The 15,956-nt window shown below is 32.1% G+C and overlaps 2 protein-coding genes across 2 annotated transcripts; one reads left to right on the top strand and one right to left on the bottom strand.

Annotated features, from left to right (window-relative positions):
* Positions 1-1,797: 1,797 nt before the first annotated feature.
* LOC137834900 (protein EMSY-LIKE 3) lies at positions 1,798-6,988 on the bottom strand. The gene is made up of 10 exons (XM_068643128.2): positions 6,754-6,988; positions 5,280-5,482; positions 5,071-5,180; positions 4,701-4,947; positions 4,342-4,560; positions 4,192-4,260; positions 2,690-2,932; positions 2,534-2,602; positions 2,380-2,443; positions 1,798-2,170 (listed from the first exon to the last, which is right to left on the bottom strand). Exons 1-10 carry the CDS (start codon positions 6,779-6,781, stop codon positions 2,124-2,126), a joined length of 1,299 nt encoding a protein of 432 aa, XP_068499229.1. The 5' UTR covers positions 6,782-6,988; the 3' UTR covers positions 1,798-2,123.
* Positions 6,989-12,741: 5,753 nt separating this feature from the next.
* Positions 12,742-15,122, top strand: LOC137834895 (protein SRG1). Its single transcript, XM_068643123.2, has 4 exons — positions 12,742-13,071; positions 13,564-13,811; positions 14,011-14,335; positions 14,639-15,122. The coding sequence occupies exons 1-4, from the start codon at positions 12,817-12,819 to the stop codon at positions 14,876-14,878; spliced, it is 1,068 nt and encodes a 355-aa protein (XP_068499224.1). The 5' UTR covers positions 12,742-12,816; the 3' UTR covers positions 14,879-15,122.
* The last annotated feature ends 834 nt before the right edge of the window (positions 15,123-15,956 follow it).

The raw sequence follows: 15,956 nt of genomic DNA, 5'->3' as shown, positions 1-15,956 counted from the left end.
TTGTTACCTTTACATGTTGAATTATCTTATAATTAATAATTCTTAATTTATAAGTGTTAATGATTTAGGTTGTTAGATATTGAAACATTCAAATAATATAATAAAAAATATTTAACTTTTTATTTATTTTTTTAATTTAAAATAATGGAATCTCGACCTGGAAATGAAAGCTCACTGTCAGGTGTATACAAGAGTAATTTACTGTCATCTAATAGAAACTTTATCAAACTTTTCGTATGTATTTTCTAAAACATAATTTTAGTTACGAAAGGAAAAAAATTCAAAGAAAATTGATGGAGTTACATAAAAAAAATGAGGGGTGGGCAAGGAAAAAGTTACAAAACAATGTTAAAAATTTCACTCTTTTACCTAATGTTAAAAATTACATAAATACTATTAACGGTTTTTCATGAATTATTGTATTTGAAATAAAATAAATAAAATGTGTTACATTTGTATCTCTTTTTTTTTTTTTTTGGTTCATCACTTAACAACTTTTACTTCTCTTCCATTTTACATTATTCCTAATAATAAAATGAGTGTTTTGGGGAGTACTTATCTATATGCCCAAAATAAATGTCACATATTAATTGAGAAATAGGCTTAGTTAGTATTTTTCATAATTTAAGCCTACATAAAATTTTGGTTTCATTAATTTTAATTACTTTTATTGAATTAACACTTTTTTTCAATTATTTAAATTTAGTTACTCACACCAAAATTCAGTCAAAACATCAATTCATGCATTTATTTTGAAAAAAAAAATTAGAAAATAATTTTCTTATACTTATTCAAATAAGTTTAGATACTACTTTATAATAATAAAAAGTCGTGCTTAAAATACAATTTTTAAAATAAATATTATTTTTTACGGTAAAAATGTCACATTCCAATGTAAGATTTAGTTATAAATTAAATTTATTCTAAAATCATAGAAATTATACGGGATTACACTATTTTTTAAAATTATTTATAGTTATATCTATTTTACTAATTTTATATACTTTAAAAATAACTACAGTTGTATTTAAAAAAGTTGCACCAATTGCTTTGACCCCAAAATTCCATCCAGCAATTGGTATAAATATGTTACCTAGATGTAACATATAATTGATTTATATACATTATTTATAAAATGTATAAAATCTTTAAACAAAAATATAAAATAAAAGTAAAAGAAATATTGAACGGAATTCTAAGATGAACTTAATTTGAATTGAAAATTTTAGAGAAGCAATGCAAGCAATCCAAATTATACATTAGCTAAAAATATGAAGATAAAAATGCAATTAAACAAAAAATTATTTATCATCTTTTTGAAAATAATATATCAAGGTGATCTGGAAAACAAAGTATAAATGAAAGTGAACTGGAAAACAAAAAGATGAATGTTGACTAAATATTAATCAAGTAATTAAAATAAAAAGAATTTACAAAATAATATGATATTTAATGTTGTTAATGTATTTTTTTATTGTGATTTTGAATCTTTTATTTATTATTAATATATTTCATTATAAACCTAAAAAGGACAATTTGAATTAAACTCCAATTTTAGTTTAAAAGCAAGAAGGATTAAATCTTAAAGTGGAACTTTCCTTAAATCTATTTGTAGCCACATGCACACATACATCAATGCTCACTCTAATAAACCTAAATTCGGATCATATTTCAGATTTGATAAAATTTAAAATATACTTTTTTGTATTGTACAATTTAAAATATATTTTAACTTTTGTACAATTTAAATTGTTGAAAATGTTATAAAAAAATGGATTATATAATTCAAAACACAACATCAAAAGGAGAAGAAGCCAAGCCTGGGCCCAAGTGTTTTCTCTTATAAAAAAATACATAATACACAACAAATACAAGTATTTATACACTATCATGGTTGTGTACAAGCATCGGAGAATGCTGTGTCAATTCTTAAAACCTCAATGAATAATTATTACTAAACTACCTAATTTTCAACCTAATTCAATTTAAGTGACATGCACATGAGCCAAGCCTGTCAGGGAAATTACCTTCATAGCATAATAACACCAGAAATTCAGATTTTCCCAAGTTTTTGCGACCATAATAATGCCAACTCTTCCCATTTACAAAGATGGTTTCCAACATCATCGTTCCATTGGTTGAGCATGTGCCAAATGGTGGCCATCCTCACCTGTGTAAGCAAAAAAATATGGAATATTAAGCCAGCATCCCAAAAATATGATGCTGAAAGAATGCAAATTATAGTATTTTATTTATGATTATTGAGCACTAACTAGATCCATTAATCTCCACATTATTCTAACTTCTAATTTAGGAGACCATTCATGAAAGGAAGAATATCAGATGGTACTGAAAAAAGGTATCAGAACAGAAAAATACCACTTTCTCCATCAGAAAGATCTGCAAGTTTCGCAATTGCATCAATAAGGGCTTGCTCATGATCCTGCGTTCATTTCATATCAATTATCTGTACACACAATTTAAAAGAAAATACAAGAAATGGCACACTGACATATATATATTTGTCCCTTACCTTTAATACTTTCTTGACTTGCTCAATTTCAAGTGCATCAGGATGATTTGCATTGAATACCCTCTCTACCTGTCAAGTTCACCAGATACCTAAATATGTCAAATAAGATCAAACAATCTCTAAGAGTACTACTCTGATTGAACTGTTTTCAGTAACCTTCTTCACTAGCGTGTCTGTGTGAAGTATGTGTATATCATCTAGAGTCTTCTTTCCAATTCCATTCTGTGATGGAAAAAATTCCATTTTGGATTGCCCCTTTGTGGTTCCCCTACCTCTTACAGCTCCTGGAACACCGACACGCCCTACAGACCTACTCATTGCATTACCAGATCCGCGAAGACCCCCAACGTGATTGATTCCTGGATCCTCACCTACCCACTGAATATCTTCAGGAGAGATCTGCAGTGACAATAATATTTTCTGCATAAGCAAAAGACATTACAGTAGTAACAATGCACAGCATATCACGTGGATGGAAAAATCCATATTCTACACAGTATTGTACGTTCACTACATGCAAGGGCAGTGTTTTCAAATAACCACCACAGTTCAGGGTTAAAAAAAAATTGAAAATTTAGAACATGTTTTGACTACATATTTCATTTCATATATATAGTATCAACAGCTGCATTCATTAACTTCGAAGTATTAAGCATCATACAATTTCTATTCAGCCAGTTTTTATTCTCAATTTCAATGCCAAAAATAAAATAAAAAAAATTAAAGAGCAGCACAAGGTCATTTTATTTGAGTAACCATTTCCTTAAAGATAAACACCCGTATACTTGGGGAATCCACCCTCAAAAGCTAGCCATTAAGGGGAAGAACCAAACACTTATATACTCTATCGAACATCCCATACTACTTGATATGAGACTTTGGTACCCCATATTATCGAAGTCCCAATACCTCCTCTAAGAGACAATGCCTTTGAAACTGTCACTCTACAATACTTTTACCCGTGACACTCCACTTAATTTCCTCATAAATCATAACTATGTAGGTAGCTCTTTTTGAGACATCGACAACCAACTTTGATACCAATTGATAAGCACCTAAGTACTTGGAGAACTCACCCTTAAAAGCTAGCAATTACGGGGATAGAACTAGAAGCTAAAACTCCACTAAGCATCCCATTCTGCTTGATGTTGGACTTAAGCACCCGTTAACACCCAAGTCCCTAACAAACTCTTTAGAACCAGTCATAGATATTAAATTACACATTGATATTCTCAAAATATAAATAATAATATCATGACATAAAAATTAATCTGTTCAAATTTTTAAGTAATATAATAGACCATTTTGGCAATGCTAAACTATTTGTTTCTATAAATATAAAATATTAATTCTGGTAAAATGTTCTTTAGCAGATAATAGATGAACCTTTAGCTGCCACAACATACTTGCTTAATCATTTTTAGAGAAGACCATTAAGCCTCTCTTTTTCAAAGAAATGGAATCAGCAACCCATTTTAGGAGAGGGGGAGCCATGAGAACATTAATGTCAAACTGTTCTCTTACTGCTTGATTGCCATTTCAAATTTCTTAATCCAAACATGTTTCCAACCATAATTTTGTAATTATAAGATTGAGATGATGATATGTTAATCATAAGTACACAAGAATTTGACCACAGTAATCAGTATCAGATATACCTCCGACAGATTAACCCATTCCCATGTTTCATTTGCAGTCCCCATGTCATAGACCAGAGCATATCGACCCTGAAAAGTTAGAAGTAAACATAAACCTCTCAGCTACATGCTAACTGAAACTAATTCTTAGTAAATTGGGAGAATAAGTACATCAGCTTGGTTGTAGTCAGAGACAATGGCTTCATAAAAGTTGTTGTCATCGGGCCATCGTGTTCGCACTTTCCTACCAACTAGTGAATCCTGTAATGCTCCCTTAGAAAGCTCACCCATATCAATACCAGAAGAAGCTCTATTAGGTACTTGATTCCTTCCACCAAGTCCAGATGACGGGTATTGCTTTATTGAAGATACACCCAGTAATACTTGGCCCTGCAAGTAAACAACAATGTTATTTAATTGTTATTTCTTAGTACTAAAAAGTGTAATCCACGTCTGCATAGGAGACAAACTCAAGCTCGGTAAAGCTAAACAGAAATGAAGAGCACTAAGAAAATTTATCATTTGCTTACAGGTTTGTGCTTCTTGCCCTTAGATCCAGAAACAGATCCTCGTTTTGCCACCAAAGATGGCTGAAGGGGTGCAGCCACAGGTTGGGGGTGAAATGGAGAAGGCCCATCAAAAATTTCTAAAGGAGTTGACGGCATTATCTTCTGCTTCTTACGAGATACAGATATAGTGGGAGTTGGAATTGAATCATGAATAGCTTGCCCAATATTCAACATACTAGGCTGATGGCCTCCTACCTGTTTCCACTCCCTAAAATAATGTTCAATAAGGTGTCGATTAAGAAAATAAAATTGCATATATGGAAAAAGCAATGACAATCTCACTTCTGAAGCATAGTTAAAAAAGAAGCCATGTTTCAAACTTTTATCAGACCTTATATTTCGTATTACTTCATCTGCATTAACATGACTTAGAAGTTCTCTGTGTTCTTCATTTGATAATCCTAGTTCTTTTCTAAGTTCTGTAATCAAACTTTCCTTCTCCTGAAGAAATGCAAGACATTTAGCAGTCATTTAAACCTGATCAAATCATCTCACAAATTTTAAATATATTAGATACGTGAATCAAATGAAAGAATATACCCAAGTAATGGCATCATCTTGAGCTTTAAAGGCTCGTAGAACTGCACTGTATGCTTCCTTCTCAAGTTGGTGAATTTGAGTTTCCATATCAATTTCACCATACATCATAGGGTATGAACCTCCAGCAGATCTTCCATTCCTTGCAGGATGTGCCCCTCTGGGGATTCTATTTTGATGAGTTGGTGGAAGATCATCATCAGTTCCTGAAATCAAGTGAATGTATGCAATGTAAGTATAACATGTGAGGCCAGATCATGAATCGTTGAAATAGGTGAAAAATCTCTGATTCTCAAGAAACAGGTTGTAAGTACAATTCGGAGCATCAAAAGTAACATGCGTGCATTTACTATTTCTACAAAGTTGGGACACACTCCATTAACCATAACAACTAACTAGATAAGACATACTATCTTAAGAGAGAGGATAAATAATTAAAAGCACCGAAATTTCCTCATGGGAACAACACAACCTATACATGCCAGCATTACACTATATCATATAGAGAATTGTATGCAAATAGTTCCAAAAAAGAAAAGGATGGCAAATGGGGTTTAGAAAAAAAATTGAAGTCCTTGTAAACAAAGGGATAGACATTTATATCATTTTACATTTATAAAAAGTGTCATGCTTAAGTAGTTAAATTTATATGGCACCTTCAGGCAAAACAACCAAATAATTTCCTGCTTCTTCTTTCTGAAGCGTTTATTTATTGAGGCAAAGGCTTACTTACCTGTGACTCTCGAGTCATTAAAATGCCCAGGTTCTCAGGGCACCATTTTCTTCCTTTAAAGCCCATAGGAAGACAAGCTAACAAGTAAATTAACAAGAATATTTCTACCTTCATTATGGAATAACCACAACAAAAAAAGTTCATCCCGCTAGGTGAGGTCGGCTACATGAATCGCTCACTGCTACTGAGGTCAATTAAAGATCAAACTCTCAAGAATATTATTCACCATGAAATCCCGCTTTAACAACTTCCTCTAGTGTTCTTCTAGTCATCCCTCTCCCCCTTTTCACAGTACTTTAAACCATGCAATCTACTCTTCTAACTAGTTCTTTCAATGGTCTCCTTCACACATGCTCTCAAACCACCTTAACGAATCTGTCTTCCTCTTTACCTCAATCAATGTCACACCAATATTTCCAATAACACACCATGGAACAAACCAATTAAAGTAAAATATTAATCCTTTTGTCCCTCAGGTCAAGCCACAGAACACGGAGAGTTGGTGCTATACCCATTAATCAAACACGCTAAAGTTGCTCTTAAGTTACTCGCTTTTACATACTCCGATTCCACAAACATAGGAAGACAACAATTTGGCGCCAATTGAAATCCCCACACTCATCAAGAAGAAGAAAACAAAAATGGGTAAAGTGAGAATGAAAAGCAAAGCCCTAACTCTATAATTACAACAAGTCTTCAGGATTTTGGCACAGATAGGAGATAAGTACGAAACTTGAAACTCACCACTGCTATCGTAGGGTTCGTAGTCCATAGCCAGTTTGCAGCGAAATTGAAGCACCGAGATTCAGGAGAAAAAGCGCAGAAACAAATATTGCAGCAAAACGGATGACAACAAGCGAGGATGGGAGGAACCAAACGTTGAAGGTAAAAGGAATCGTAGGTGGTCTGTTGAGTAGAACCTCTATTCGTCGGAATCCCAGACTAAGTTGTACTCCTTATTTTATATATATATATATATATATATATATATATATATATATATATTATATATATATATATATATAATTATAAAAATAAGTATTATAATAATTATTAAAATGAAAAAAATTACTAAAAAATACATTCAAAGCTATAAACAAATGTTTACGTAAAAACCAGTAATAAAAAAATTATTAATTTTTATAATGTTATGATCGTATTGTCGTCACTCGTAACTTTACGTATAGTTACTTACAAATCATATAAGTTGGGTTTATATAAACAAAAATGGTGAATAAAAGATATTAAATAAATAATTAAAAAATAATCATATTATTAATTGTTATATATATATATAGTGGAAAGAGATTGTAGAAGTATAAATTTAGAATACTTCTTAAATATTCTTTTTCTATCCTATACTTTTCCATGTTCTATAATTTGTAAACAAACTAAAGTGTGCTTATAAATTATATTTTAATTTGATGGTTTTTTTTTAATTTTTTTATTGATAACACTATAAAAAAAATAAAATTAACAAAAATTATACTTAGTGATACCAACGGTTTTAACTCTCGATAAGTGTATTGCTCGTGATTTTTTATTTTCTAGAAAATCTAACATGGTTAACGCATTACCAATAGTTTTGAATAACTTTTGGAAAATCAATTATTTTTCGATGGTTCTGGAAATCCCTGTTTCTTCTAAGGGTTTTCAAAAACTTCATGTTACTTTCGAGGGTTTTCAAAACCTCGTTACTTTTAAAGGTTTTTAAAACCCTCATTATTTTAAAGAGTTTTGCAAATTCATGTTACTTTCATTTTTTATGTTTTTTTAAACTATTTGTATTTTTTTAAACGATTTGTATTTTAAAATTTTGAAAACTTAATTGCTCCAATTTTTGTATTTTTTATTCTTAAAGGAAGTAACTAAATAAGTTCCCTAATAACACATCACTCATTAATGTTTTTTTTTAATTTTAAATTTCTTTCTTTAAAAAATATAAACCTAATAAATGTGTGTGCATTAACTTAATATGTTGTCAAATTTCAGCATAATAATACTAGTTTTATATAAAGAAAATAATATTTATTACAAAGTGGACTTTAAGCTTAACTCAACCCCATAAAACCGGCTCATGGGGTTGAGGTTTGCACCCACTTATATACAATGAAAGGCTCTAATCTCTAGTCGATGTGGGATCTCCAACAATATTATCATCCAAAAAAAGTTGATAATATTGTCACATGACTAAAATTCAATGCAAACATAAAATCTAACTAAGGAGAATACAAGTTTATATTTGTATTTGAGGAGGTTGAAAGTCCATCTTCATCATCAAAAGAAGTAACATTTTATTCTTTTGTTGATTTTTTTTTCTCTCAACAGTGCCATCAGAATGGTATTTGATTTTATATACCCATTTACAACCAATAGTTTTCTTTCCTGGAGGGAGAGGGGTAAGTTGCCAAGTCTTGTTAGCAGCAAGAGCTTGAAGCTCATCTTGCATGGCAGATTGCCAAGAAGCATGTTTGGAGGCTTCGTTATATGTCCGAGGTTCAGGATGAGAATTGATAGAGGAAATAACATTTCTAAAATTGGAAGATAAGGAATTGTAAGACAAGTAAGTATGAATAGGATATCTACTACTTACAGTGTTGGTTGCAGTGTGGAAATCTGCAAGATAGGCAGGTTGTCGGTGAGGACGAGCTCATCTTCTTGGAAATTGGGGTGAGATGCTTCCTGGAGATGCAGGCGGTGATAATTCTGATGGAGGTGCAATGTTGGATGCAGGAGTAGAGGCACTATTTGTTGGAAGATCATAGGATAATGAGGCTGGTGGAGGAATAGTATTGGGTGTAGGAGTAGAGGCACATGGCTCGACAGGAGGTGCAATATCAGAAAAAAAATCAAAAGCAGAATTATATGCATTAGAAATAGGGAGAGATAAAGTGTTAGGGTCCTTAGGCAAGCCACTGTCTAATTTATATGGAAAGTGGTTTTCATGAAAGATTACATGTCTTGATATCTCTATGCTATGAAACTTTAAATTTAAGATAATATAACCTTTTGTATTTTGCGGGAAGCCAAGAAAAATACCTTTGATAGATCTATCATCTAATTTTTTTCTATGTGCAGTAATGGTACTAGCATAACAGAGACAACCAAACACCTTTAGAAAGGAAATGTCATATGGTTTTCCAAACAACTTTTCATGAGGAGTGATGTTATCAAGTAATGGAGTAGGAATAACATTTATTAAGAAAACAACATGATTTATAGCAAATTCCCAAAAAATAAGAGGAAGATTTGCTTGAAAAAGTAAAGCCCAGGTTACATTTAGTATGTGTTGATGTTTACGTTCTACAATGCCATTTTGTTGTGGTGTTTCAACACAAGATTTTTTATGTATAATTCCCTTTGAAGCATAAAAATTTGACATAGCAAACTCAACACCATTGTCAGTACGAATCGTTTTGATATTAGTTTTGAAATGATTTTGAACGAAAATAGTGAAGTTAATAATGTGTTGACGCACTTCAGATTTGTTATGCAGCAGAATAACCCAAGTATAACGCGAGTAATCATCAACAATAGTCAAGAAATAACGAAAACCTTGCATAAAAATTATGGAACATGGTCCCCAAAAATCAAAGTGTACAAGATCAAAAATAGCAGAGGTAACAGTATTACTTAAAGTGAAAGGAAGTTTTCTCTGTTTTGCACGACTACAAGTATCACATACATGATGAGTATCAACAGTAATAAAAGAGTATTGTTTGCTTAAGACATGTAATCTTTCATGTGAAGGGTGTCCTAGTCTATAATGCCATAGTGTTTTGTCTGTGATATTACAATTAATAAAAGGAGCAAAACAATGCGGTTTAGAATGATTAGAAGCAGGCAAGGTAGTGACAAGGTACAAGCCAGCGGTGGCTTTAACTGTACCAATCCTCTCTTGAGTGAGATTGTCTTGTATAATGCAGTGGGTTGAAGTGAAAGTTAAAGTGCATTTAAGTTGGTGTGTGAGTTTGGCCAGACAAATATGTGGCATAAACAGTTTGGCCATTTGTCAGACAAATAAAACTGATCAGAAAAACGTACTAAACCAGAATATGTGGCATAAATAGTTTGGCCATTTGGAAGACTAATTAAGACAGGTTTAATTTTAGTATAAGTAGTAAAAACGTTCAAATTGTGACAAACATGATCAGTGGCACCAGAATCAATAATCCAAGATTCTTTTATAGAAGATAGTGAAGAGAGAAACTTACCTGTTGAAGAATGCTCAGTATTGGGGATTTCATCCATAGAGATGGTGCCAACTTGATTAATTTGAGTGTGAGGGGCAGGATCCTCAAGGTTTTGCTGACGCAAAAGGTTGGTAAGGAATTGGCACTGTTGTGATGTAAGTTGAATCCCCTTTACATCCTGTTCTTTAGGAAAAAGCTCAGAAAAAGTGTCAGTAGTAATCATATTATTGGCTTGGGATGTCCAATTGGGGAATTTGTAGCCAGGAGGGAACCCATGCTTTTTATAAAAGCCTCAGTATGACCATATTTACCACAAAAATTGCATGTAATAGTGTGACTACTATTAAGACTATGAAGAATAGGGTTTTCAACTCTCTGATACCATGTTACGAAGTGGACTTTAAGCCTAACTCAACCCCATAAAACCGGCTCATGGGGTGGAGATTTGCACCCACTTATATACAATGAAAGGCTCTAATCTCTAGTCGATGTGGGATCTCCAACAATATTATCATCCAAAAAAAGTTGATAATATTGTCACATGACTAAAATTCAATGCAAACATAAAATCTAACAAAGGAGAATACAAGTTTATATTTGTATTTGAGGAGGTTGAAAGTCCATCTTCATCATCAAAAGAAGTAACATTTTATTATTTTGTTGATTTTTTTTCTCTCATATTAAACATTTTATCATTTTAACTTCAAATATCCTCCCTTACAATTCTCTCCCAATATATGTTGATTGGGATGCTTCTTCAACGTACATCTTCCATCTTCCACAAGTCAATTTGGCTTTTTCATTACAATGCAAGTTTTATTTAGCTTTTCAATATGTTTGCACCTTGCATTTTAAAGTTCTTTCTTGCTCACCTATGTTTAGGTGGGAAAATTAGGGTATTTTCTATACAATAAAATAAAACAAGTTAGAATTATAATAAAATTCATGAGCATCACCAACAATGTTTTCATCATTATTAGATTTACATTCATCATCAAAATCACGTTCTTCTTCATACTCTTTTTTCCAGTGAGTTGTGTTAAATCTTTCTCATTATCTTTATTATGTTCATTATCATTTTCTAATTCATTGCCTACTACTTCTTCATATCCACCTTCATCATATGTTAATTGACCAAGTAGCTCATCATTTGACACACAGATTAAGTATTAGAAAGGTACCTTGATATGCAACCTCTAGTGTTTATTGATCATCAACCATATTTTTTACTTTTGTTTTAATGACAACCCACCAATATACTTTTTCCTTGAATTTTTTAGGATAAGGTGTATAATATAACTTAATTGCATCTGCTACAAATATGAAAGAATAATAATTTAAATACCTTTTATAATGATGAACCTCCACAATATCAAATTCTAGATTTACTTTTACACCATGATTCCTTTCAAAATCAAACCATTGACGTTGAACAAAATTAGCTTAAAATATTGATAATTAAATGTTAGATATCAATTTAGAAACTATTTTATAAATTATTATTAATAATAGAAATTACTTTAGATATTAATAATTTCTTAGTTTATAAAATAATATATAATTTATTCAATATAATAATTAATTTTTTTTACTCTAAAACTAATTATAATTTAATCCTTGTAGTACCTCACAATGACTTCTCCATTTAATCCTCACATAAAAATCAGGTTAAAAAAAATATTATATTTAAAAATTTGGTTAAAATTATAAAAAAAAAATTATACCAAATCATTCCATAAACCTAAAAAATTCAATTAAATCTTATATATAACATTATGTTCCATAATCTATGGAACAACTAAATTGTTAACACAATTCTTCAGTTACACTATAACTACTACTGCTTCCAGAAATTTGTATACACAACTAGAATTAAACATGAATTTCTCATATTATCCTTTCGAGTTTAAGTGAAATGTGTTTAACCATTACATCTAAGTTATTACTTGTTAGATTTATTTTGTTGGAGTCGAAATATATTATTTAACATGGATTGGGTTGTAAGCTTTGAATCCGAGGCTGGAGATTCAACTTGCCTCCAATGTGGAAAGAAAAAAGCACTTTTGCAGGCCATGTAAGTCATCAAGACAACATGCTAACAAAGGAAGAAGAAAGTTGAAAATTCACATGAATCAAATAGTAGTTTTTTCTTAGATTTTTTATAAATAGATATAATCTACGTATATCCTTTTTTTAAGATATAATCTACTTATATCGTTTTTTAACATATGAGTTTTGAGTTTTGATATATATGATTTTTTTTAACATATGAGTTTCGAGAAACAATTGAGATGTCGGTACATAGAGAAGTCAAATTGCATGTCTAAGATGCCTAAATACTTTTATTAAAAAAAATACTAGTAAAAAGAGAAAGATGAATGCATCTAAAATTCACATGCTTGAAACATATCTGCACAGTCAACAGAAAAAGAGAAAGGTGGGTGCATCTAAAATTCACATGCTTGAAACATATCTGCACAGTGAGCAGAAAAAGACAAAAACAGACAATCATATAATATTAAATTTGTTCAAAGGGGTACCTATAATATGGTAATGGAGAGGTGTGGTATATTCATATATCTTCTCCCTTGATTGCCCCAAAGGGACTTTGGCAATGGATTCAAGACCAGCAAACCTTGAATCATCCGTTTCAGTTCCAAGTGTTCAAGAGTTAGCATTTCAAAGGCCAGAGAAAGTGCCACCAAGGTACATCAGAGATGAAGATGGTGATGACATCATTGGCCCTTACCCTTCTGATCCATCTCTTCATGTACCCTGCATAGACATGGCAAAGTTGGTCAACGCCCATACACACCAACTCGAGCTTCAAAAGCTTTTCCTTGCCTGCAAAGACTGGGGTGTTTTTCAGGTACCACAGTACACCTTTGATTCCAATTCAGAATGATTTCTTAGATAGTTATGGATTAGTATTTATTCTTAGATGGTTATGAAGTAGGTAGTAGTAACAACTTATTGCTTTCAATCACTTCACAAGCCATGTAAACATGTGTTTTAGCATTCATGCTGTTTATAGTAAATTCAGATTTTTCTCTAGTTGTTGGTTTGAAAATTTATGGCCTACTATATGCAATCGAGCTGTATATATAATGTAACCTAAAACATTTCCATTCAGTTTATATTTTTGACTGTCAAAATCCTTGACCCTTTTAGTTAAGTAATTCGAGAAATATCCTTATATTAGATGCTATATTCTCAGAAAAGTGAAGAACATAAGCCAAATCTGCGTATTTTTCTGTATTAGAAAGCTGATTGAATTGAACTGAACAAAAGGTAAGGGAGAGATTATCAGCATTCCTTTTACTTCCTTGGTACCTGATTTTCTTCTCTTTTTTGCCTATAGCTGGTAAATCATGGAGTTTCAAATGCTTCCCTTAAGAACATGGGGAATCAAGTTCAGAGATTTTTTGAGCTTCCCTTGCAAGAGAAGAAGCGATGGGCACAGAGACCAGGAAGCCTTGAAGGCTATGGCCAAGCATTTGTAACCTCAGAAGATCAAAAGCTAGATTGGAATGACATGATCTTTCTCAAATGCCTCCCCATTCAGAACAGAAAATTGGATTTGTGGCCACAAAACCCTCCTGAGTTTAGGTACATGAATAATAAAAAGCTGAACTAAAGAGCTTAGTGATGCCAATAGTTGTTTATAATGTGCTAGAGAAGATCCACATTAATTACTTACCTGTTTCCTTGTTCTTATTTTTCCTCTTGATTGTTTTATTCAAGAAATTCCAATGTGAAATTTCTATTCTCATGCTTGTAAGGGTGCCATTTTGCATTTGATTATCAGGGAAACATTAGAGAGATATTGTGAAGATATAAGGGAAGTTACAATTGCAATTATGAAGTTCATTACTATGTCTTTGGGGCTTCAAGATACACAGATATCAGAAAGTTTCCGAGAAGGACTATATGATATAAGGATGAATTGCTACCCACCCTGTCCAGAGCCTGAAAGAGTTCTTGGGATTATGCCTCATGCTGACAATTCTGGGATCACTCTCTTGCTTGACTGCACTGATTTTTCAGGGTTGCAGTTCCTCAAAGATAAAAAATGGGTCAATGTTGAGCCTATAGAAGGGGCCATTGTTGTAAACATTGGCCAAATTATTGAGGTTTGTATTTGTGACTCATTAGGCAGCACATTCAATCATGGATAGATTACTGGAAGTTTGGTACAGATCAAATGAATGGATAAATCAGTAGAACTACTGCATTATATTTGAGCAATAATTGCCATCACATTTTGTGCCTTGGAAAATGAGATTTCCTCAAAATGAAAAATTTAAACTATGATCAGAAATCATTGTTTTTAAGACTTGTAAGTGGTTATCCTAAATCAACAAACTTTACAATATTTAGAAAAAAGTTAAAATAAAAAACCTGAGTTTGATGTCACATGTTTTTCCATTATGCAGGTGATGAGCAATGGGATATACAAAGCACCTGAGCACAGAGCTGTAGTAAATAAGTTGAAGGAAAGGTTTTCAGTAGTGACATTCTGCTATCCAAGCCCTCATATGGACATTGGACCATCTGACAAGCTTATAGGTGAAGGGAACGTAGCTGTATACAAGAAATTGACAAATGCAGAGTATTTCAGCAAGTTTTTCAACAGGGACCTTGATGAATCCTTTCTTGATAGTCTCAGATTATGATCAATGATGTTAAATTTGTACATCATTTCATTGCATCATTCCTAAATCACTTTCATTTTGGATCACACATTTGCACCACACACTTTCTTTATTTTCTCAGTCCAAAAAAGTGAAAGAATTATAGTTTCGGTTGGTTATACCTTCTTGGATATGATGAAAAAAGGGACTTTGGGTGTTTGCATTATTGAGTGTCTTTGTATGAAATGTTATAAAGGATAATAAGAATTAAGTTTAATTAGTTATAGGTTACTTATAATTTTTTTCCTAGTTGAGAGTCTTAAATTTGCAGAAATTAAGGGTTTTAGGCATGTTCATATGTGGAAATGAAGGTAAAATGGGGAGACAGGAGGGCTTTGTTTGGCTGCAAAATAAGCCGGTTTTAGTCTTCCCTTCCAAAATAAAGGTAACAAAAGGGCAGATCACACATGTATAGTGATATCTTGGTGGTTATATTCAGGATCTTAGGAACAATTGTTTCTTAAGGCATTCCATTTAGAATTGTCTAGGGTTTTGATGCCATGTAGGGCCAACATTAGGTTCATTGTTGCTAATTTATTCAAAAGAAAGTAAAAAAGGAGTCAAAGGATGAGAAGAGAGGCTTTAAAAATAATGGTAACTGAGGACTACCTGCTACAGTGATTGTGCTTTGGGAAAATCTGACGCCACAAAACTGACAACTTTCCAAGTGACACACCAAATCTCAAGTGAAGTTCGGTCATGGATGATCGATTAATAAATCACTCAATTCCATGAGAAAGTGACTCACACAAGGCATGATGTAAATTACTTAATATGATATGCACAAGGAGGGCATGATGTAAATTACTTAATATGATATGTACAAGGAGGGTAAGTACGAACTAGACCATGATTCGATATATGGTTCAAGTTGTTCGACACCGCAAAGACCATTATGTCTAAATAAGAGACTAATCAGCGATCAAGCATTAGATAATACACTTTTAAGCATGATTCAATTCCCTAATTCAGTCCAATAACAAATGATTCATGATAATAATATAAATAGACACACAGATTCCAAGAATCAGGTATGTCATCATACAGTGTTAATAGCATC

Source organism: Phaseolus vulgaris, chromosome 5, assembly GCF_051622355.1.
Source record: "Phaseolus vulgaris cultivar YP4 chromosome 5, ASM5162235v1, whole genome shotgun sequence".
NCBI classification, from domain to species: domain Eukaryota; kingdom Viridiplantae; phylum Streptophyta; class Magnoliopsida; order Fabales; family Fabaceae; genus Phaseolus; species Phaseolus vulgaris.
The sequence above is the reverse complement of the archived record's forward strand: the minus strand, read 5'-3'. Positions and strand labels throughout refer to the sequence as shown.